At 46.4% G+C, this 24707-nt stretch overlaps 1 protein-coding gene across 1 annotated transcript; it reads left to right on the forward strand.

Annotated features, from left to right (window-relative positions):
- Window positions 1–6157: 6157 nt before the first annotated feature.
- Mybphl (myosin binding protein H-like) lies at window positions 6158–24135 on the forward strand. Its single transcript, XM_013031875.1, has 8 exons — window positions 6158–6337; window positions 16322–16410; window positions 16939–17134; window positions 17359–17498; window positions 17626–17785; window positions 18147–18283; window positions 19026–19212; window positions 24081–24135. The coding sequence occupies exons 1-8, from the start codon at window positions 6193–6195 to the stop codon at window positions 24119–24121; spliced, it is 1095 nt and encodes a 364-aa protein (XP_012887329.1). The 5' UTR covers window positions 6158–6192; the 3' UTR covers window positions 24122–24135.
- The last annotated feature ends 572 nt before the right edge of the window (window positions 24136–24707 follow it).

A 24707-nucleotide genomic window follows, 5' to 3' on the forward strand; every position in this document is an offset into this window, starting at 1 on the left:
TTCCTAGGGATGTTTTCAGATTTATAGACTTTGTTATCAGAATTGTATTATCAAGCTATTCTTTTCATCCTTTTCTGCAATTTTGCCAGGTTATTTGTTAGTATGAAATTTTTGAATCAATTGAAAACACATTTCCGGTGAGATGATGCTTTGTGTGATACATTGGACTCATATTAAATTTTAAGATTTTCACTTGAAATTTTTCCAAATTAAATAAATTGTAGAATGGAGTTCCAGTTTGGGTGGCCATATAGTAATGGAAAGCTGCAATAATTGGCATTAATATAGCTTGAATATTTGCTATCACAGGTATGTAGTATGGCCAGTCTTCTGTCTCACTGTTCCTCCTGTGCTGGTCACAGTTTCTCCCAGTAATTATGACTGAGACATTCTTTGGTAGATGCCATTTTGCTGCTAGTTCATTTTGTAGCTAAAAGCCAGCAAAAAGTAAATGTGCCAAATTAAGTTTTGTCAGAATGTGCAAGCAGATGGCTAGGTACTATCCTCCTCAGAATGGATGAACAGCAGCAGGGAAAGAGGGTGGGGGGAATGGATGTAGAGATTTGAAACTGCAGCAAATTTAAATGTCAGGGAGCTTCCATTAGAAAATGAAATTAGGGAAGTATTTGCTATGGGTAGAATGTTCTTTTAGCTCTTTCATTTTGCATGATTTAAAAATTTTTTAAATAATTCTAGAGATAGACCAGTTTATAAATGATCAAAGTGTCAGCTTCTGTCCCACCGTGACCTCCTACCCAAAGTGAATTTTCATTTAATGCCCAGAAAAGAGCTATTTACAGCACACATTTTCTCCCAGCATAAACCCAGACAGATGTGAGCAGATGTGCCAATGTATAGTTATGCTCCCCTGAGTTTTAAGATTAGGAAGATTAATATTCTATTCTAACCATCTAAGATGAAGGCTCTTTGCTTATAATAATATCTAGGATTTCTGTAGAACTTGGCAGTTTTCAGAGCATTTTTACTTGCATTATGCCACTTGAACCCACTGACATTCTAGTGCTTGAGCGCAGGAACCAAGTTGAGTCAGTTATCCAGGGCCTCTGAATGTGTTACAGGCAACACTAACTGTTTCAGAAACCTGGAAAATTGTTGTATGGGCAAGTGCTGACTGCTTGGAGCAGGCCTTCTTTCTTAGAATGACTTGTACTATCGGGTAAGGATCCGTGTATTTCTTTCAGAGCATTATTTAGGGACCTTTTGTTTTATTTTTGGAAAATAGAAATTTTTATGCTCATGTTTTTCATGGATGAAAACAAAACAAATGATGCATTTTGAATGGGTCTTCAGGAGCAGCTCCTCTCCTCTTGGAGGGTACCTGTGGAAGAGCCTAAAAGCGAGTTACCATGGATGGGTGGTCTCCATCCTCCTGCTTTGAGCCATGGCTGGCTGGTTGGCTTTGTTGGCTTGGGAATTGCCTTCAAATTAGCTTTCTGTACCAGTCATATAGTACAGAAGTGTGCTCTTGACCAGAGGGTAAAAGAATCTAAATCCATTGGAGCTTTAAAAAAAAAATCTGATTTTTGATGCTCAGCCTGGGGATACTATCCTTAAAGGTAAAACTAACGTGTGTCATCATGAAACTTGCAGCAAGATGGCAGCAAAAGGGGTGGTTTCTAGAGGCCTGAGCAGTGGAATTTAGCCTTGTTATACCAGACTGTCCAAGTAGTCTGAGCTCTTAAATCCAGAACTCACCATCCTTCCTGCTTGAGACTTGGGGATTTGAGGGCTTTACTGAGAGCAAAGACCAGTTCTAGACATGCCTCAGCTGGGACTTGAGTGGTAACACTACTCAGAAGAGTCCTGGATGCTGCACAGTTGGCTTGGGAATTTCTACAGAGTTTCAATCATTGAAGCTTGGAACTGAGCAGACTCTGAAAGAATTAGCTGGTTGGTGCCTTTCTTACTCTCCTAGTTGTAGGTTTACTGAGTCTCTGTGCTGGGGTGGCAGAATAGTATATCCTGGCCACCTCCAGTGCCATAGCTAGACATCCCACAGCCTTGGTCATGATACCAGGATGGAGAACAGCGCACGGGCCATCCACATGAACCCTCGGTGACGTGGCTGGTCCCTCTAGTCATTTAGTTGCTCTCCAAACCATCTAGATAGAGTTTCTCTTTGCTCTTAGGAGAGCTCTTCAGAGCTCTCCTAAGATCACATCTGTTTGTGGTCACCATGGCACTGTCATGTCCACATTAAGCCAGGTAGTTGAAACGACTGAAACAGGAAAGGATGCAGCTTTTCAACTTTCTACCACCTACCTTCCAGCAGGGAAGTTAACAGGGACTTGAATGTCCTTTGAATAAACCAAAGTTTAATATTTGCTACATGATATAGTGACAGGGAGGTATAGTAAGAATCAGCCACTGATTGGCCTGTCTGGCCCTCAGGGTGGTGAAAGAGAATTGAAATAGGAGTGTGTTGACTTTTTTGGTTCCTTGCATTTTAACATGAAGAATTAGAAAATTGATTTGAAACTGTCAGCAACTGGCTGTATACATTTTTTTGCACACCAGTACATTCTTAAGCGTTCTTGTTTATATGGAATAACATAAACTAACCTGTACCTATATATATATACATATGTACATATATACATATATAAACTGTATAGTGTACATGCTAATGATTTATTGGTAGGCCTCAAATCTTTAATGCAGTGTTTGTCTTCCGCATGCCCTCGGGTGTGGCGGGATGACTGACCGTCCCCTGGTGGTTCTACCACCTCCCATGTTTGAACCTCCAGAGAGGAGGTTTGGGTTGTTCTCTTCTTATCCTCCTGCACAGAAATGCTCAGGGTCCCCATGTGCCTGTTGCTCATCCCCCTCTTGTCTCTGTTTCTGAGCATGTGGTCCCTCTCCAAGCTGTGGGACGCTGCCTTCCTAATGAGAGTGTAAAGCAGTGTTAAGATCACTACTGCATGTGTGCTAAACACTCAAGCTTTCTGCTCCCTCGGAACAGAAAATTGCATGTGAGGTGGGATAATCAAGTTTCAATGGCCATGTAAGTTCAAAGCCAGATCCCATAATGAAATCCCACAAGATGAAAATAAAACTCAAATTTCTTTAGCATTGTGTAAATAAATCTGGATGTGTTTAACTTTGTACCAGTAATTTTCTGTATATTTGCAGTATTTGGGTTAGAAATAAACAAACTGGACTTTGTTACCTGACCTACCAAGATGACTAAGCTACAGTTTGTTGATGTGATAGCTTCTCCATTTTCTAGTTTCAGAAATCAAACTCAAGCAACTAGAAAAGAAGCCCATTAAAAACTAGGCCTGGCTGGGCACCAAGGGGCTCACACCTGAGGATCAAGGTTCAAATCCAGCCTGGGTAGGAAAGTCCATGAGACTCTTATCTCCAATTAACACATCAAAAAGCCAGAGTTGCGGTTCAAGTGATAGAGCTCTAACCTTGTGCACAAAAGTTCAGGGACAATGTCCAGGTTCTGAGTTCAAGCCCCACAACTGCCACCAAACAAACAGGCCAGACCTATGCATTTATATTATGAAGGATATTAGATAAAATCTTTTTTTTTGTTTGTATTCTTTCCTTTTGTTGTCCTTTATGCAGATCCAAAGTCTGCCTCCTATGTGCAGCTCTCTTGGTCTCCCTTCAGAAAATCTAGTGCGTGCACGTGTGTGTGTGTGTGTGCGTGTGCACGCACACACACACACACACATACCTGCACCTTCTCTAGTTTCCATTGCTGTGCATCCTTCTGGACAGCAACAGAGTACTGGTCTTCTGAATTCTTTGTAGCCTGTTTGACAAGAGACAATGCTAGAACTTTAACATAGCCTTGTATCTGTCCCTCCTAGGGTTTCCAAGTTGCTCTTACAGTCCTCAGTCCTTCGATGAGGAGTAGCATCATTCCAAATGGTATCTGTACGAGAAGTTCCTCCCAACTGCCTTGAACCTTTGGCCATTTTGGCCAACATTACCATTTAATACCCCAGTATCTTGGTCTGGAAATGATCAAAGGTCTTGTTGTTCTTTCCTTCTCCTCCCCCTCTCTACCCCTCTTCCTCTCCTTTTACTCTTCCTCTCCCCCTCCTCCTCTCCTTCCTCCCCCTCCTTTTCTTCTTCTTCCTCTGCCCAGGTACTGTCCCTGAGCAGTTTTGCTCAAAGTTAGCACTCTACAACTTGAACCAGAGCTTCACTTCTGGGTATCCTTTGGTGGTTAATTGGAGATAAGAGTCTCATGGGCTTTCCTACCCAGGCTGACTTCAAACTTAAGTCCTCAGATCTCAGCCTCCTCTGAGTAGCTATGATTACAGGTGTGAGCCACTGGTGAGAGAGTTCCTATGCCTCATGATTTTCGGGGGGGGGGAGAAGAGGGGGTAGTTCAGTTTCAGGAATTCAACTGAACATTATGTTCTAAGACTCCCTGTACCAGTATCTGTTGATTGCTTTTGAAAATGCACATTCCTGCTTCTACCCCAGACATAACAAATTTCACTTTCTTATGGCAGGCCTAAGGAATTTTAAATTTGATTCTTCACACCTTTGGTGTAATAAAGGGCTAAGAGTAAAAGCTGGACCATTTCCTCATCAAAATATGACAAAATGTGGTATATAAAAGAGCAGCCTGATTTGGGCACTGCTCATACTTGTAGTAACCTTGATTGGGTCAGGCAAGAAAATAGTTCTGTTATGGAACAAGTGCAGATCCAGTCAAACTCCACACTACTCTTTTTAAACATCCCAGTGCCTTATAAATCAGTTCCTCACACAGAAGTATATCCATAGGTTGTCCTGAATCACAGAACCTATAGATTGCAGAGACTGAGCACAAACAGCAAAGGACTACCAGGGTCCTACTGAGTGCCCTGAAGTTGAGGGCTAAATAAGTAAGCTCATTCATTCTGCCACAGTGACTTCTCCCCATGGGGAGAACTAGGGGGGAGGGGGATGTAATTCTACTTCCACTCAACTTGGCTATCACCCTGAAACAACTCTGAAACTAAAGTCTGTATTTTAAAAATTCAGAGGAGACTGGCTTCTGGAAATGGCAAGTGGGAGTGTGATGGGAAAGTGTACTTATGGAGCAGACAAAAGGTGATGCATGGTAGGGTAAACCTGGAAATCCTATGGGCCACTAGTGGGTAACTAGCACTCACTGCATACAAGCAGACCCCGCCTGCATTTTAATCATTTTCTCCACAGCCCAATTATGACACTGGCCGCCCTTGTTCCATAGACCTGTGGCTCAGAGCCACCAGCTGGTGACTGAGTGGTACAGCCAGAAGTCACACATTTCCCTTCCAGTTAAGGAGTTCCCCTCCTGCGCTCTGGTGCCTCTCACTTTGGGCTTTATCTCATAAGAAGGGAGCCATTGACAGCTTTCAAGAGGGGGGCAGGAGGGGGGGGGATGCTGGCCTGACCTAAAAATAGCTTCCATTTATGGAGCACTTAGTCTGCTAAGCACTTCACAAAGATTACCTCTCTTAATCCTCACAACAACCCTACGGTTTCTATTATCTCCATTTTACCGATGAAAATAGACATTCCTGACTGAGGGCTGAGGGCGTAGCTCAGTAGTGGAACACTTGCCTAGCATTGTGCAAGGCCTGTGTTCAGAGGGTGTGTGACAACACACAGAACTAACTGGTGACAGAGCCCAAGCGGAGCCAAATCACCCCTCACTGCACCACCTTGCCTTTGGCTAGCTGCTGGAAAGGGAAGGAGTGAGGTGGGAGAGGGGGCTCTGGGAAGGTCATGTTGATGAGGCTTTGCTGCTCATTGGATGTAGGAGATCTTAAAGGTGTGATCTTGGGTCCTGAGCACTGCTGGAGGAGCCCGAGGTCAGGAGCCGAGATGTGATCCAATCCTCTGACAGAGGCCAGGTCCTGTTCAGATGGTCGGTTCTCAATCTCTCCCCTCCCTCCCAGTACTGTGAGGGGGTGTCATCTCTCTCCCAAGATAACAGGGCTACCTCGGCCCTCCTCCTGTGGCTATTCTGGGCTGTTGTCTGATCCTCCTCTTCCCCTAGCCCCTATTTCACCCTTCTGCTGGGAGTAGGTAGTGGGGAAGAGGCCAGCCCACTTACATAAGCCTGTGATTGGGACCCTGGGAGGCCAGCCTGGAGAGCAGGTGCTCAGCCCCTCCCTCACCACCAACCGAGGAAAACCTTCAGCTGGAACACAGCCTCTGGGTAGGCCCAGCATGGAGGCAGCTACCACCACAGAGGCGGCCTCAGGCTCTCAGCAGAAGGGGGAAGAAGCCAGCCTAGCAGACGTGGAAGGAGCCCAGGCTTCACCCAGACAGGAGGCAGGCAGCCCCACTCCGCAGCATCTGCCCCCTATAGAAGGTGACCCATGACGGTTGGTAGAGGGTGGGGAGGCTGGGCAGGGGGAGTGGGGGGGGGACTTTCCTGCTACCCTGATTGCACCCCCTTAGGTGTTTGCAGAGCTTAGTGACTTCTCATACAGGATCAATCACTGGAGATGTCCCCCTGCCCCCTTCCTGGAATTCTGACTTGCTTCTGAAGTGTCTTTGCTGGGTGTTTGCTTTTTTAGACGAAAAGTCAGCGAATGGTATTTGTGGCCCTTTAGAGTGGCTAAAAATGGTCCACTTGTATTTTTATCTTAAAAAAAAAAAGTCAAGTCACAGGAACTGGGAGGAGCTGGGAGACTAATGGCCAGTCAGGAGGGGAGCAAGGGGAAGATAGTGGCTGGATGTGGCAGGGGGAGACAGGAGGAAGGCAAAGCTGTGGCTGCTGTGGATGCTAAGTGTTCAGCACAGTGATGCTCAGCCTCCCCATGGGCCATGCCACAGCATCAGGACTAACCCTAGCAGCCCACTGCTCCAGGCCTCTCTGAGTTGATGGTCTTTGCAAAGAGGTACTCTGCAGCAAGGAGATGTTTTGTGTCCTTTCCAACCCCAGTTGCTCTGCTACACCAGCACCAACTGTCTCCCGCTCAAGTCTCCAGAGTTCATCTAAGCGGCCCCTTCGGGGTAGGGGTGAAGGTATCAGTGCAAGCTGCTACAGAGAGGGAGTGGGGAAATGAACTCTTCACTTCTGTATGATAGTCTCCCCAAGTCTACCTTAAAGTCCTGATGATGCAAAGACCACAAGGAGAGGTCTGGAGGCAAACATTTCCAGCGCTGCTGAGCACTTCTGTGGCTTTGGCCAAATCAGTTAACCTCTCCATTCCATTCTCCTCTGTATCAATGGATTGATAAAGTTCTACCTTGTAAGGTCATTGAAAGGATTGCTGCGGTCCAAAATGTCTTAGAAGAAGCTAAGCCAAAAATGTGAACAAGTCAGGGCTGAAGGCCATGAGTTCTACCTCCAAATAGGGTCAGCAGAAACTCTCCAGCTCTTGTCACCCTAGCGGAAGAGTGGGGGCTCAGCGCTGTTTCAATGTCAAGGACACAGAGTTGGTGGAATCTTTCCCAATGGAGCAGAGGGAGGGAAAGAAGTTGTGAACATACACACACACATATACATATAGAGAGAGTAAGCTGAAGTGATTGAGGCAGGCATTCATTCAGTTTTTTCCTCTAAAGGAGCCAGAGAAGATGCCATGGCAGGGAGAAGAGCCAGAATGGCTGATTCTGGTGCTACGAGGTTGAGCTAGTTCTGATAGTGGCAGGTTTTCCTTATCACTGACTTGTACTGTTCGCCACAAAACCCTGTGGGTCTAGCATTCATTTCATTCCAGCTTTACCTGAGGGATACTAAGGACAATGAGCTCCTACAGCCCTGGCCAGGGGCATAGCCCAAAGCCCATCTTTCTATGAGGCAGGCCTCTGGGCCACCAGCCAGAGGCTCAATCCAGGGGCTTCCAAGGTGACTGTCACTTAAGGTACGTTCTGACCTGTTACAAAGGAAGTGCATGTCTGTTAGCGGCTTGCAAACAAGAAGACGTGAGCTGGAATCCTAGCTCTATCCTAGATGGGCCAATCTATTTCTCTGGGTCTGTGTTTTCTCTCATGTAAATTAAGGAGCTAAACTAAATTTTTTCTTAACCTTTTCATGACTGTGAACTCTCAGGAAAAGCTGATAAAAGCTGTGGGCTCTTGGCCTGAAAAAAACATACCCCAAAAAAGAACAGGGAATCTACAGAGCTGCTGAAGATCTCACAGGGTGTCAGGGCCCTGGACTAGGTGACCCCTCAATTCCCTGAGTGATCCTAAGACTGTCTTAGGATCTTCTCTTCATCATAGAGGTCTCTGGGCCAATGAGTACTGAGTGAGCATGGGAGAGCATGGGAACTGGATTACACAGAAATTAATTTGCAAGATCAAAATAAACAGCAACAGGCCAACAATGAACTTTTAGTTCAGTAAGCCTGCTACATGGCTAAATAAGCAGCACTAAGGGGGTAGCATTGGCAACTCGGTCTGTGTCTGTCCTCAGTGTTGCACTGAGGTGCTGTGTCTTGGAGACAAAGCCTGGCATGGGGCCAGAAGAGGGTGGGAAAAGGGCTGTGACCCTGACAGGGAGAAAGTGAGCCTGAGACAATAAGAGAAGGCCAGCTGCTGATGTGAGCATAATTACACCAACTAATTATGCACCCTCTTTCAAGCTGAAATGGGAAGCTGAACCTCATGCTTCTTTTATTCCTTCCTCTCTCCCTTCCTTTCTTCCTCCCCCACTCCCTCCCTCCTGCTCTTCCTTCTTTGCTTTCTCCTTCTTTCTTTTCTCCCTCCTTCCTTTTCCCCCTTCCTCCCTCCCTCCTTCCCTCCTTCCTTCCTTCCTTCCTTCCTTCCTTTCTTCTTTCTTTATATCTCTCTCTTTCTTTCTTTCTTTCTGTTGATTGTGGGGCTTGAACTCAGGGACTGGGCACTGTCCTTGAGCCTCTTTGTTCTCAAGGCTAGCACTCTACAACTTAAGCCACAGCAACACTTCCCCTCTTTTTCTTTCTCCTTCCTTTCCCTTCCTTCCTTCCTCCTTCACAAATATTTACTTTTTGCGCTTATTATGAGCCAGGCACTGTTCTAGGAAATTAGTCTAATGAGGGGAGATAGACAATAAACAAGTAAACTATGTAGTATGTCCAATAGTAATCAATGTTATGCCAAAAATAACAGAAGCCAGGCACTGGTGGCTCATGCCTGTAATCCTAGCTGCTCAGGAGGCTGAGATCTGAGGATCACAGTTCAAAGCCAACCTGGGCAGGAATGCCCATGAGATTTCTCTCCAGCCACCAGAAAAGCAGAAAAACCAGAAAACCAGAAATAGAGATGTGGCTCAAAGTGGCAGAGCACTAGCCTTGAGCAAAAAGCTCAGGGACAGTGCCCAGGCCCTAAGTCCAAGCCCCACAACTGATCAAATCACATGTGCGCTCATGCTCTCTCTCTCTCTCTCTCTCTCTCTCTCACACACACACACACACACACACAAATCACAAGAGGATACAAAGCCCCGGAAGTAGGAAGTATTACAAATAGGATCTTCAGTGAAGGCTCACAATTAGGTGATATTTGAATAGCAATGTAAGGGAAGCAAGCAAGTGATGCATTCAGAAATTTGAGGGGAATATCTTCTGTTCAGAGAGTATATGTGCAAAAACCCTACAGCAGGAATCTATGGTTGTGAAGGTGTCAGTTTGGTGCTGAGACGGCGGGGGGGGGGGGGGGGAAGGGGGGGGGAGGCAGTGCAGGGTTTCGAATAAGGAATGACATCATCAGGTGTAGGTCTGGGGGATTTTTCTGGCTACTGTGTTAAGAACAGATAATAGGTGGGTCTAGGACATTAGCCAGGTCATTAGATAAGAGTGAGAAAGAGCAAGAAAAGACAGAAGTTTTAGAAGAAGATGAGATATACTAGTCATCCAGGAGAATAAGAGGCAGAGTGGACTGGCAATGTCTGGCAGAAGCACCAGGGTTCATGTAGCAGCCATTTTCACTGTTCATGGCTGTCCAGTTCAAGGCAGAAAAGTTTTGTTTTCTGCCTATGCTTGTCTATTTGTATGGAGGCAGATAATGCCCAGGCCGTAAGTTCAAATCCCAGAACTGGCACACATACACACGAAAGTAGCTCTGAGTGGTCCTAAAGAATTGTGATGTTGTAGCACGTGAGGAGCTGAGCGGAAGGGACAGAGATTGCGTCTTAGGGCGTGCCAGAATAGATGCTCAGAAACAATGGGTCACAGATGAAAGAGAGTAGAACATTGAACAAGAGAATGACCACAATGTCCAGTGACTGAGGAGGGAGAGGACAGAGGCCCAGGTGGATCGGCAGGCCTACAGGGATTGAAGGATCGACATTGAAATTGCCATGAACTTTGAAGCAGTGTTGGAGATGGAGGCAACAACCAGGGTGAAACTCCCAAATGTGAGATTAAGCCTGAGACAGGAAGGAGATATCATCTTTTCTTTTCCTTCCTTCCTTCCTTCCTTCCTTCCTTCCTTTCTCTCTCTCTCTCTCTCTCTCTCTCTCTCTCTCGCTCTCTCTCTTTCTCTTTCTTTCTGTACTGGGGTTTGAACTCAAAGTCTTGCACTCACTTAACTTTCTTGCTCATGGCTGGCACGCTACCACTTGAGCAATACCTCCTATCCAGCTTTTTGCTAGTTATTTTGGAGATGGAGTTTGTGGGGTTTTCTGTCCAAGTTAACTTCAAACTGACATCCTCCAGATTTCGGGCTTTTGAGTAGCTAGGACTATAAGTGTGAGCTATTAGTACCGACTTTGGAGTCTATCTCAGAGAAGTGTAGCCTGTTTCTATGCCCTTTAACCTTTTCTGCTCTTATATTCCTGCTCTTCAAGGAAGTGACAGTCTTTTCCTCATTATAGTTTTCCAAACAAATTTTGGAGGCAAAATGCCAGTACTTCCCTGGAAATCTTTAGTTTCAAATCTATAGCTTGCTATGAGCCTTTGATTTGATCTCTCTCTCTCTCTCTTTTTCTCTCTCTCTTTCTTGTTCTCTTTCTCTCTCTCACTTTTTATGGTGGTGGTAGTGGTATTGGGGTTTGAACTCAGGGTCTTGGCCTGCTAGACAAGCACTCTACCACTTGAGCCACACCCCCAATCCTTTTGCTCTTTGTTTTTCAGGTTGGGTCTCATACTTGGACTGTGATCCTCCTGTCTCTACCTTCTGAGTAGCAAGGACTACAGAGGTGTACCACCACTCACACAGGCATGTTTTGTGTATGCAAGTACACGCACACACCTACAATCACACATACATGCATACACTCTCAGAGATACACACACATATACACACAGCCCTCCAATGTGTCTCTCTTATTTCTTCAGGTCATAGTTAAAATAGCATTCTGAATGATGCAGCCCTCAGGTGACTGCTGGAGGGCAAACGTTCATGTGAGAGAAAAATAATGAGAGGATGTGAACAATTATTTCCCATAAGAATAGAAAAAAATGATCATAAGCTTCAGCAGACTAAAATTAGATATTAGGAGGAATTGTCTAATCAGGAAAGCCAGGATCTTTAGATTTTAAGTAATTTCTTCTTTAAAAAAAAAAAGTGTGGGGCTGGGAAGGTGGCTCAGTGGTAGAGCACTTGCCTTGCATGCATGAGGCCCTGGGTTCGATTCCTCAGCACCACATAAGCAAACAGAAAAAAGCTGGAAGTGGCGCTGTGGCTCAAGTGGTAGAGCACTAGCCTTGAGTTGAAGAGCTGAGGGACAGTGCCCAGGCCCAGAGTTCAGGCCCATGACCGGACCCCCCCACAAAAAAAGCGTGTTTGTATGCCAATACTGGCTTTTCATTTTTTGCAGGGACTGGCGGGGGGGGGGGGCTCATACTTGGTGCTCTATCACTTGAGCCAAACCTCCAGTCTAGCTTTTTGCCTGTTGACTGGAGCTAGAGGCTCTCAAACATTTCTGCCCAGACTGGCTTTGAACTTCCATCCTCAGATCTCAGCCTCTTGAGCACTTAGCATTAAAGGCATAAGCCACTGGTTTCCTGCTTTCCTCTAAAATTTTTCCATAAATAATTAGATACAATGTTGGAGCGAGACCAAAGTATGGAGAGTAACTTGGCTCAGAAGTCAATGACTTACAAAGAATGCCTTTCAAATGCTTTGTCCTTCCAAGATTGTGAGGGGGAGAAAAGAACAACGAAGCTGTGGCCATCACAGCCTTGGCCTGAGAAAGCTGAGGCTTTGCTTGAAGGCTCGGATGCTGGTGCTTATCTTCCTGGCATCTGAGGAGGAGAAAGCCCTTGGGTGCAGGGGAAGCCTGTCTCCCCAAGGTCGGTACAATTTACACCTCGCTTGTCTCTGGAGGTGTGAACGGAGCTGCCTCAAATAAGCCTTCTCTAAGCCCAGGGTCAGATTGCTGCCTGGGGTGAGCGGGGAAGAGGCTGGAGAAACTCCTTGCTGACGGGGCATCTGGAACGGCCAAGCTCCCTTCTGCACCCCAGTACTTGGTCAGCCTAAAGGCGTTCCTCTGCCTATCCTGGGAACCTACTGAGAGTAGAGCTGTGCCCACTTACCCTCAGAGAGTTGAGGTACTCTGGTGATGTCAGTCCCATTGTCTCCTCAGGCAATCCCACTTACGAAGTAGAAGTGGGTGATGCCCGCCTGGAAACCCCCAGGGAGGAGCCTCCACCTCCATTGCTGCCTCCTTCCTCCCTGCTCTCCCAGCTGAGCTTCCTGGGACCTCCAAGGCCACCAACCTAAATCCTCCCCTCGTCCCCCACATTGGCTTATGTTACTCCTACAAGCCTATTCCTTTCCTTTTTCTCAATAGTTCGAGTGATGATTCCTAAAGAAATGCAAGTATAAATGTACATCTGTATCCATAAAGGCCTGTTGCCCACCTGAGATCCAGACAGAGTAGGCCTCAGTTGGCATTTCTCCTAGGCATGATAAGTCAATACTTTTCAGTCTTTTATCCCTCCATCTTCTTGTGTGTGTGTGTGTGTGTGTGTGTGTGTGTGTGTGTGCATGTATGTTTGTGTGCACGCGCACACCAGTACTGAGTTTGGGCTCTTCTATTTAAGGTTGGCATTCTACCACTCCAATTATACCTTCACTTCTGACATTTTGGTGGTTAATTAGTTAAGAGTCTCATAAGACTTTCTTGCCTAGGCTGGCTTTGAACCTTGATCCTCAGATCTCAGCCTCCTGAAGTAGCTAGGATTACAGGTGTGAGTTACTTGTGTCGGTCTACCTCCATCTTCCCTTCTTTGCCTTTTCTCTTCCTGTCGCAGAGCCCTGACTCTGAACCTAGCCCTAGGCCCACACTGGGAGGGGCAGGTTAGCAGACAGTTGAGTCATGCACCAAGAATGAGTCTTGTGGCGGTGGGTGTGTGTGTGAACATGCACATGCTTGTGCACGCATGCGCGCATCAGTACCAGGACTCGAACTCAGGGTCTGGGTGCTGTCCCTTAGATTTTTTTCCTCAAGGCTGGTGTTTTACCACTTGAGTCACAGATCCTCTTTTGGCTTTTTGGTAATTAATTGGAGATAAATGTCTCATGGACTTGGTGCTTTGGCTAACTTCAAACTGCGATCTTCAGGTCTCAGCCTCCTGAGTAGCTAGGATTATAGGCGTGAGCTATATCCTCCATGGGAGGCAGCGGTCTTAGATGCCAGACACAACTTCACAACCAGCCTGGAGTGCACCAGGTAATGTGTCACCCTGAACCCTTTTCTTTCCAGTCATTACCTTGTTCTAGTTGCTCACCAAGGCCTTTAATAATTGATATTCTTGTCAGTAGCCCCAGAGGACAGACTTTTCTGGGTCCTCTCCCCTGCAAGTATAAAGGGTCATTTCCTCCATGCAGCAAGAGGGCCAAGGCCAACAAGACATTTCACTTTCCTTTCCAATTACAACTCTCTAAAAAACAAAACAAAACAAAACAAACTTTAGTATCTGCCGGTTTCCAATTCCTTGGTTGCTAAGATGGCCACAGGAGAGTAACTCATCACACAACACTTCTGCAGTGTTCCTGCCAGCCTCCAACCACCAGGGCCAGCAGAGGACAAGCAGGCTGGAGCATAGTCGCTACGTGGCCTGGGCTCTATCACTGTCCTGTTCATACCCAGAACATTCATTCGCGTCTCCTTAGTTCTCAAGGGTTAGACCCAGACAGGCACAGCTACACAGGGGGAAAACAAGGAAACTAAGTCAGGCACCTGAGATTCACATCTGTAATCCTAGTTACTCTGGAGGCTGAGATTTGAGGATCACAGTTCAAAGCCAGCCTGGGCAGGGAAGTCTATGAGACTCTTATTTATCTCCAATTAACCATCAAAAAGACCAGAAGTAAAGTTGTTACCCATAATGGTAGAGTGCTAGCCTTGAGCACAAAAACTCAAGGACAGGGCCCAGGCCTTGAGTTGAAGTTGTAGGACACACACACACAGAGACACAGACACAGATACAGACAGACAGACACACACACACACACACACACACACACACACACACAGAGGAAACTAGATTAATGAAATGGGCAGTGAGCACTGCATATTTATATTCATTTATAAAGGATCTTGAAAGTGTAATGGGAGGTGGTCTCAAAGAACATAATTGAACTGCTGTTTATTTTATTTTAAACATCATTAGGGCTCTGCTGTATACAATGTACATATTTAAACATCTGATCTAGAAGTAAACATACTTGGGTTGCTGAGGGCTACGGAATGTAGCCACAGGGAGATGTATGTTATCAAAACGGCTGGAATCCGCTATCAAGCAATCAGACTGTTTGCTGAAGGAATGTATCGAGGGTGGAGTTTGTCCAACTGCTAGGAATGAATTTTGGCTGGGAGGCCTGTGCGGTTGGTGGGAACTGAGCTCTGTCACATTCTAGTTACAGCAGGGGACTGTCCATGCTGGAGAAAGGAGGAAGGCCCGGACACAATTTAGCCTCCGGCAGGTCCCCATGAGAACTAGCTAGGATGTTTGTAGTTAAGCAGGTCAAGGTGGTCTTCAGCAGACCCAGAGGGGAAAGGGACATGTGTTCATTGTCTAGACCTGCACTCAGCTTTCTGACCATCTCCTGTCTTCATTTTGGCAGCCAATAAATGTCCCCTAATCTCCACTGGCTGGAACAGGCCTGGGAGATCAAGGGGAAGTGAGCAGTGGATCTAATCTTTCCCAGATTTTGTTTATACAAACAGATCAGTCCAGCTATGGGAAGAACGAGCACTGGGAGCTCAAAGGAAGCGATCCAGATGCCCTGCTTGTTCCCTCAGTGATGACTTTAGTTCTGTCCTGGAGTGGGGGGGGTGTTAATGCTGGTGGCCAGGGTATAGTCTCTGCCTATAAAGCAGAAAGCATCCTTCTGAGTACTGTAGAGCTAGGAGGTTCAGGTGAACACTGAATGTAGGCTGGAGACCAGCAGAGTTATGAAGGACCAATCGAAAAGCACTGAAAAGACAAACCAGATGGACTGGATCCATCTGTATACAAACAAAGAAAATCTCTGCTGATGGCAAGTCATTAGTTAAGAGTTATAAATTAAAGCAGTGTCAGGCTTGCGTTCCAGTCCCTTTCTGCAGTCTTTTACACTCTCCTGGGGCTCTTCAACCAATCTCTTTGCTCATCCCTAAATCTCAGCAACATAATGGGAATGGCGGGGGGGGGGGGTAGGGAAGGATGGCTTGGTAGTAGAGTGCTTGGGGATATGGGCTCATCCCCAGCCCTGAAGAAAAGGCAGACTGGCCTGTAAGTCTAGCTACTCAGGTGGCTTGAGAGCTAAGGTTCACAGTTCAAAACCAGCTCAAGCAGGAAAAGCCCAAGAGACTCTAACCACCAAAAAATGAGAAGAGGAGATGTGGTTCAAGTGAGTAGAGTACCAAGCTTGAGCAGAAAAAAAGGACAGTGCCCAGGCCCCAAATTCAAGCCCTAGTACCAGCAAAAAGAAGAAAGAAAAATGAGAGAGAGAGAGAGAAGAAAGAAAAGAAAAGAAAAAGGAAGAGGGTAGAGAGAAAGAAAAAAGAAAAGAAAGAAAGAAAGAGAAAGAAAAAAAGAAAAGAAAGGAAGGAGGAGAGAGAAAGCAAAAAGAAAAGAAAGAGCGGAAGTGGCTCTGGCTCAAGTGGTAGAGCGCTAACCTTGAGCTGAAGAGCTGAGGGACAGCGCCCAGGCCCAGAATTCAGGCCCCACCACTGACAAAAAAAGAAAGAAAGAAAGAGAGAGAAAGAAAGAGAGAGAAAGAAAGAGAGAGAGAGAGAAAGAAAGAAAAGAAGGGGAGGGAAGGGGAAGGGAGGGGAGGAGAGAGGAGGGGAAGAGAGGGGAAGGGAAGAAGGAAAAATGACAATACTCATTCTATCACCTAAACTAGGAGTGAAGGTCGCCAGAGTGCAACAGAATGCCTATCTGCTTTCTCTGAGGATCCATGTCCTATTCTCTCTCTTTTAATCACTCAGAGTACCCCAAGATCTGGCTACCTCGGGCCCTGAGGCAGACCTACATCCGGAAGGTTGGGGACACGGTGAACCTACTAATCCCATTCCAGGTGATGAAACCAGCGTCACACTGGAACTGGGCCACAGTTTCAATCTGGAGACAGAGAACAGGAGCCCTGCTAGCAGAGGCCAAGGAGGAAGGGGCCACCCCAGCAGAAGTCCGAGAGCAGATAATCCATCCATTCTGCACCCACTGACAGTGGGGGAGGGGAGGGGGGGTGCCCTATGGGAGGAGGTAAGGCTGATTTTCTGCAGAAACTGGAGCTCTGTTTGGAGGGCTTATGGGAGTTTGGGCAGCTATTAAGTCGCTTCCCCCACCCCATCCACTGTTCTGGATGTCCATACCCTAAACTATCAGAGGGTGGGAAACACAAAGCCTTTCCCCTGGCCCCCACGATCCTGAAGTTGTGGCTGAAAAGAACAAAATCCCCTGGAAGAGTCTGTCAACCTGTAGCTCAAGGAACTGTACACTGTAAATCAAGGTACCCTGAGGATATGGGTCGAGTATGACCCCCCTACCACAACAGGGAGGGTCTAGAAACTTCTCTGGCTCTTCATTCCTGACCTCCACCACTCAGGGAAAGCCCAAACCTCGAGCTACTTGGACACATGATGGCTGTGCCCTGGACACAAGTCGCGTGAGTGTGAGAAATGGAGAGCAAGACTCCATCCTGTTCATCAGAGAAGCCCAACGCAGTGACTCGGGTCGCTACCAACTCCATGTACAGCTGGGTGGGCTGGAGGCCACAGCCACCATTGATATACTGGTGATTGGTAAGGTGGGGAGAGGGGAGGGGAGGTGGTCTGCAGAAGCTCCCTCTTCGAGCTGAAGAGAAACAACCTCACATAGCTGGGAGAACTGGGGTGGTGTTCTAACTCCCAGTTTGGGTGTCTGTTATGAGAAGGAAGACAGGGATCTGAGCAGAGCAGGGGCCACAGGGTCACCAAATGACCTCGGTGCATGGGGATCATACCCAGACTTGGCTTTGCCCTTCCAGAGCCGCCAGGTCCTCCGCAGAGTATTAAGTTGGTGGATGTTTGGGGTTCCAATGCTGCTCTTCAATGGACACCTCCCCAAGATACAGGCAATACAGCATTGCTGGGATACACTGTGCAGAAGGCTGACACAAAATCTGGGGTGAGGTTCAGTTGGGAAGTGTGTGGAGGGGAGCAGAGCCTTCTGGAATGAGCCTCTGGGAAGTTCCATGAGGGGTGAGTTCACAGGACAGGGGTCTCATGCCTGGCCTCTTCTGGAACCCCTGCAGCTCTGGTTCACCGTGCTAGAGCGTTATCACCGCACCAGCTGCATTGTCTCAGACCTCATTGTTGGCAACTCCTATGCTTTTCGTGTCTTTGCCGAAAACCAGTGTGGGCTCAGCGACACAGCCCCCATCACAGCTGACCTGGCCCACATCCAGAAAGCAGGTAAGGGAGACACTGTTAAAACCAGATGCTGGAGGCTCACGCCTATAATCCCAGCTACTCAGGAGGCTGAGATCTGAGGATCATGGTTAAAAGCCAGCCCAGGCAGGAAAGTTCATGAGACTCTTAGCTCTAATCAACTACCAGAAAAACAAAAGTGAAGCTGTGGTAGAGTGTGAGCCTTGAGCAAAAGAGCTCAGGGACAGTGCCCAGGCCCTGAGTTCAAACCTCATAACTGACAAAAAAAAAAGAGAGAGAGAGAGAGAGGGGAGGGAGGAAAGGAAAGAAAAAGGAAGATGGAAAAGAAAGCTGAAGAGGGACAGAAGTCTTAGATCTGCATCATGGCCCTTCTTGGTACCCACAGCTACTGTTTACAAGACCAAGGGGTTTGCCCAGCGGGACTTTTCCGAAGCCCCAAAGTTTACCCAGCCTCTGGCAGACTGCACTACCGTCACTGGCTATGACACCCAGCTCTTCTGCTGTGTTCGTGCTTCTCCCAGGGTGAGTAGGTTGTTCTGGGGGTGGCAGATGCTCCCAGCTTCTGTCCTTCCTAACTTGAGCTGTGTCACAGAGCCTTCTCATTGAGCATCCCCTGCCATCCCCGCCATCTGCCTCTTCAACAGCAGGGAATTTAGGGACAATCAGGGCATTTGTAATTCTGGGTGGATGGATGCAAATGGTGTTTCCCTTTAGTGTCGGCTCCTTGTACACACAGATGTACACTTACCGACCTGCTGTGATTGGGTATGAGCTTCGAGTTGTTGATCTGGCAGGAGTGATGGAATCCCACTGGTTTCTCGTTATACACCCACCCAAGCTTCATCTGAGCAGGGGCTGCCTAGGGAAGAAGTGGTAGAGTGCCAGCCTTGAGCAAAAACACTCAGGTACAGTGCCCAGGCTCTGCGTTCAAGCTCAAGGACTGGCAAGGAAACACAACAGAGATCAGCTACCTACTGATATCCACCACTTAAGACCCATGATGGCTACTTGAGCAGTAGTTACTGCCTTTCTCTTGTCAGGACACTTGGTGAAGATGAGGTTTGGAGTGTACTTTTCAACTAGGAGGAGGAGCTTGGGGGCATTGCTGAAGGTCCTGGAAGGGAACTCCTTCCCACAATACCAGAGACAGAGAAGCTTCCAGAGAACCATTATTTACAAGCCTTGTAAAGAGTCCCAGACACTGAGCCCAGAAAGAGCAATTGCTTCTTCTTGACTCACCTACCTCCTCACCTTTCTATTTTAGCCCAAGATCATCTGGCTGAAGAACAAGATGGACATCCAAGGTAATCCCAAGTACCGAGCCCTCAGTCACCTGGGAATCTGCTCTCTGGAAATCCGCAAGCCGGGTCCCTTTGATGGAGGCATCTATACTTGCAAGGCTGTCAATGCTCTGGGGGAGGCATCCGTGGACTGCAGGGTGGATGTGAAAGGTAAGAGCAGGAGAACGAGTGTCTGGTCATCTCGGTCCAGCAGCTCTTGGAGAAGAGCTGCCCCCTGGAGGCCCTCTTCTATCAATATCAGGTCATATTAGAGGAGCCATTTGTATTATTGCCGTCATGTCTCTCGATCACAATTCTATACTATAGGAACCATTATTTCCATTTTGATAGGGAGAAACCTGTAGCACAGGAGAATCATTGGTTTATTCAAGATTTCCTGAGTTGGTTAATAGAGGCATTGACATTACTGGAGGTGAAGAGCCCAAGTTCCCTGGCCCTTACTCAGGTTGTGATCTGTGTGTGTGTGTGTGCGCGCACGCACGCTGTTCCTGGAGCTTGAACTTAGGATCTGGGTGCTGTCCCTGAGCTTTTGTGTTCAAAGTTAGCACTCTAGCACTACAGTTCCACTTGCAGCTTCAGACTTTTCCATCTGCATTCCTCAGACCTCAGCCTCCTGAGTAGTGTTATAGGCATGAGTGAGCCATCAGTGCTTGGCTATTTTTATATTATTATCATAAAGGTGTTATATAGAGGGGTTACATTAAGTCAGGTAAAGAGTATGTTTCTTTCTCTCTCTCTCTCTTTTGCCGGTCCTGGTGCTTGAACTGGGTCTAGGCACCTTCCATGGGCTTCTTTTTTGCACAAGGCTAGCGCTCTACCACTTAAACCACAGTGCCCCTCTCAGAGGAGTTTATTGGAGATAAGAGTCTCATGGATTTTCCTGCCCAGGCTGGCTTTGAACCTTGATCCTCAGATCTCAGCCTTCTGAGTAGCTAAGATTACAAGTGTGAGCCACCAGTACCCGGCTCAGGAGTACATTTTTTTTTAGGACAATGTCACCGCTTCCCTTGCTGTCTCCCAGTTTTTTCCTCTCATCCTCACCTTCAAGTTGTATAGTTCATTTTCAACATAGTGTCTAGTGAGTACCACTGCTGCATTTGTTTGTTCTTTGTCCCTCCATTTCTATACCCTGCCTTGCCCTCCCAAAGACAAAAAGAAAATATAAACAACAAGAAAGAAAAAAACCTCCAAAGAACAACAAATGTTGGAAGGGATGGGTAAAAAGGAACCCTATTGTACTGTTGGTGGGAATGCAAACTAGTTCAACCATGCTGGATAGTAGTCTGGAGGTTCCTCAAAAAACTAAACATAGACCTTTCCTACCACCCAGCCATACCGTTCCTGGGCATCTTCCCAGAACATGGCAAGCCAGGATACCATAAAGACACTTGCACATCCATGTTTACTGCTACCCTATTCACAATAGCCAAGTTGTGGAAACAGCCTAGATGCCCTATAATAGATGAGTGGATCCAAAAAAATGTGGTACCTATACACAATGGAATTTTACACAGCCATTAGAAAGAACGATATTATGCCATTTGCAGAGAAATGGATGGACCTAGAACAAATCATATTAAATGAGGTAAGCCAAGCTCAGAGAGACAGCACATGTTTTCTCTCATATGCAGAAGCTTGATCTAAAATACTGGGACATAATAAATTATACAGATCTCTAGACATTCACACACAGTGAGACCAAAGGGGAATACTCTTAGAAGAGGAACAGAAAGGCATAATAGCTATGTGCATCTGATCATACAAAATAATGTTTATTGAACTTAACTCCAGGAAATGAAAACAAGAGTTTTTTTGTGCTGTATTTGTTTTCTTTTTGTTCTGTTTGTCTGTTTATATGTCTTTGGGAGTGTAAAGAGAGAGGCACCGAAATGGAGGGACAATGGGTGAACAAATGCAACAATGGGTTTTACTGGACACTATGTTGAAAATGAACTATACAACTTATGGGTGGGGATGGGAGGGAAAAACTGGGAGAGAGCGAGGGAAAGGGTGACATTGTCCAAAAAGAAATGTATTCTTGCTGGGTGCTGGTGGCTCATACCTGTAATCCTAACTACTCAGAAGGAGGCTGAGATCTGAAGATCGTGGTTGAAATTCAGCCTGGGCAGAAACATCCGTGTGAGACTCTTATTTCTCATTAATCACAACAAAAGCTGGAAATAGCACTGTGGCCCATAGTGGCACACAGTGTCTAGTGAGTGCTATCCTTGAGCAAAAGCAGCTCAGGGACAGCACTTAGACCCTAAGTTCTAGCCCTAGGACCTACCTACATACACACACACACACACACACACACACACACACACAAAAGGAAGGAAGGAAAGAAGGAAGGGAGGAAGGGAGGGAGGGAAGGAAAAAGAAAGAAAATAAAAATAAGAAATGTACTCTTTACTTGACTCAAATAACTGTAACCCTTCTATTTTTTTTTTGTCGGTCGTGGGGCTTGAACTCTGGGCCTGGGCGCTGTCCCTCAGCTCTTCAGCTCAAGGCGAGCGCTCTACCACTTGAGCTACAGCGCCACTTCCAACTGTAACCCTTCTATACATCACCTTTATAACAACAATAAAAAAAGTAAAATAATTTTTTTGTATATTATGGGCCTGGGTGCTGTCCCTGAGCTCTTCAGCTCAAGGCTAGCACTCTACCACTTGAGCCACAGTGCCACTTCTGCCTTTTTCTGTTTCTGTGGTGCTGAGGAATCGAAGCCAGGACCTCATGCATGCAAGCACTCTACCACTGAGCCACCTTCCCAGACCCAAATAACTTTTTCAAAGAAAAAACCACTGGGTGCCGGTGGCTCACACTGAGATCTGAGGATTACCATTCAAAGCCAGCTTGGGCAGGAAAGTCCATGAGACTCTTATCTCCAATAAGTCACTAAGAAAAAACAGAAGTAGCACTGTGGCTCAAGTGGTAAAGCACTCACCTTGAGCTGAAGAGCTCAGGGACAGCCCCAGGCCCAGAGTTCAAGTCCCATGACTGAAAAGAAGAGAAAGAAAGAAAGAAAGAAAGAAAGAAAGAAAGAAAGAGAAAATCCTTTTCATTTGCTGGAGTTTATTTTTTTTGGGGGGGGGGTCTGGTCGTGGGGCTTGAACTCTGGGCCTGGGCGCTGTCCCTCAGCTCTTCAGCTCAAGGCTAGCACTCTACCACTTGAGCCATAGCGCCACTTCCAGCTTTTTTCTTTTTGCTTATGTGGTACTGAGGAATCGAACCCAGGGCCTGATGCATGCAAGGCAAGCGCTCTACCACTAAGCCACCTTCCCAGCCTGATAAATATTATTTTATATCAGCAGCATCACATAGGCTTTGCACCTTTGTATGCATGGCTATTTTCAATCCCATTCTTTAGCTATGTGTAGATTCCCTAACTAGCACCATGGACTTCCCAAAAGCTTAAATAGTACATTGTTTTCCTAATGCTCTGACAGAAGGGTTCTCAGACATTTCTGAGATGTTGACATTGAGAAATGTCTGCATTCTTACAGCTCCTCATTGAGCTACCTGAGGACATGACACATGAGAAAGGTAAGGAGGAGGGCTAGCATGACGCACTGTTTATGGTAGTGTGGCAAAGTCTGAAATGGATGCGTGTGCCTGGGCCTCTCAGTCAGGTGCCCCCTCATGATCACTTTTTTTTAGCTAATACTATTACTCCTGGGGAGGAAACTGCTATAGATAAATTCTGCTTTTGTTACATTATCTATGTGTTTGTACTCCCCAAGTTGATGATAAGAATCAAACCATGTACCTCATCCAAGGAGCAGGTACTATTTAAAAAAAAAAAGGATGTCAAAGAAACAGTTAAGACTAAAGAAACAGGGGCTGGGAAGGTGGCTCAGTGGTAGAGTGCTTGCCTTGCATGCCTGAGGCCCTGGGTTCGATTCCTCAGCACCACATAAGCAAAAAGAAAAAAGCCGGAAGTGGCGCTGTGGCTCAAGTGGTAGAGCGCTAGCCTTGAGCTGAAGAGCTGAGGGACAGTGCCCAGGCCCAGAGTTCAGGCCCCACGACCGGACCCCCCCCCCAAAAAAAAAAGAATAAAGAAACAGCTGGGCCCAGGCCTTGAATCCTAGCTACTCAGGAGCCTGAGATCTGAGGACAGTTTGAGCCAGCTCTGGCAGGAAAGTCTATAAGACTCTTATATTCAATTGATGGCCAAAAAACAGAAGTGAAGGTATGGTTCAAGTGGTAGAGCACCAGCCTTGAGCAAAAAAGCTAAAGGACAGTACCCAAGCCCTGAGTTCAAAGTCTTAATATGGAGGAGGAAGAGGAAGAGATAAGTGTCTACCACCACAGTGATGGTGGATAGGGACAAGAGGCTGCTCCTGTCGATTCATTTAATAACATAAGCAGGGCAAAAAACACGACTAACTTGTTAATATTTTCCTGTAAGTACTCCTTCCTATCCAAGAGAAGCATATCACCAATTTTCATTGTTATATCAACAATAACCTAACATGTGGGTGTGTGGTTTTTCTGAACCATCCATTACTGGCAGAGAGCCAGTGGATCATCATTTACAACTTGATAACTCCTTCAAATTCTGAATTATTCCGAGGAGAGATGCTGTGCATAGACTGATGAGTAAAGCAAAGAGAGGCTTGTGGGAAAGAAAGAGAATCAGCTCCCAATGCCCCCCCCCCTTGCAGCTCTTGGCTGAGCAACAGTGATCATGAATTCAATCCCTAAGCTATTTATTTAAGCTCACCACTGATACGCAGCAAATGAAAACCCTAAGAGTTGAATTAAAAGCACACTGTCCTTGGGAAAGCTGACTGCCAGCTGGCTTGCAAAGGCAGTTTTCTTCTTTCTACCCCTACTGCCAATGCTGTGTGGTGTTGGAGCTCGTTCTTGCTCTCTTCCCTCCTTCACAGTGGAGCAGGGTGAGTGGTGCATCCTCAGCCCAGGACAGAAGGAACAAAGGCCGATAAAGAGGGCCAGCCGCAGAGTCCCAGCTGTGCTGTTTGCTTTGGTGGCTACAATATACTTTCTCTTTTCAGAGCCTCCAGCAAGCCTGACCATGACGAGATTTTGTTCCTAAGGAGCTTCAGTGCAATGCCTGATTTGGACTGATCAAAATAAATGTGTGGATTTTCAATGCATAAGTGTCCCCTATTTGAGCCTTTGCATATAGGAGAAACACTTACCCAGACTATATGGATCCCAAAGCCCTAAGATTCCTTCCCTTCCTTTCCCTCCCCTCTCCTCTCTTCCCTTTCCCTTTCTTTCTCTTTTCCTCTCTCTCCTCTCTTCTATTACTTCATATCCACATTCTCTTCTACAAGGGTTTCTGATGCTATGTCCCTGGATGGTCTATGACAGAAGTGAACTGAATTCTACATGGGATGAGGTGTTGAAAAACGAAAAATGACCACCACTTGCTCTCTTCCTCTATTGGGATAACACATGCACGTTCATCACTAAGCAGCAAACAGGAGGTTGAATACCTTCATACACAGACACACATATAGCTAATTAAAGATAGCCTAAGATCTGAGGGCTAAGATGTCCCTTGCTTACTTCCAGTTAAAGTGGCTATTTCAACCCTTCTCAACTAGACTAGTCTGTGATACTCAAGCTCCCATGTCACAAAACACCCACTGTATGGCATGTATCAACCACTTTCT

The sequence above is a fragment of the Dipodomys ordii genome, unplaced genomic scaffold (genome assembly GCF_000151885.1).
Source record: "Dipodomys ordii isolate 6190 unplaced genomic scaffold, Dord_2.0 Scaffold146, whole genome shotgun sequence".
Classification (NCBI taxonomy): Eukaryota; Metazoa; Chordata; class Mammalia; order Rodentia; family Heteromyidae; genus Dipodomys; species Dipodomys ordii.

Coding starts and splice junctions, on each gene's coding strand:
- Mybphl (XM_013031875.1), top strand. CDS start 6,193: ATGGAGGCAGCTACCACCACAGAGGCGGCCTCAGGCTCTCAGCAGAAG. Junction 18,284..19,025: donor GTGTTCGTGCTTCTCCCAGG/GTGAGTAGGTTG, acceptor TTTCTATTTTAG/CCCAAGATCATCTGGCTGAA. Junction 19,213..24,080: donor CTGCAGGGTGGATGTGAAAG/GTAAGAGCAGGA, acceptor TTCTCTTTTCAG/AGCCTCCAGCAAGCCTGACC.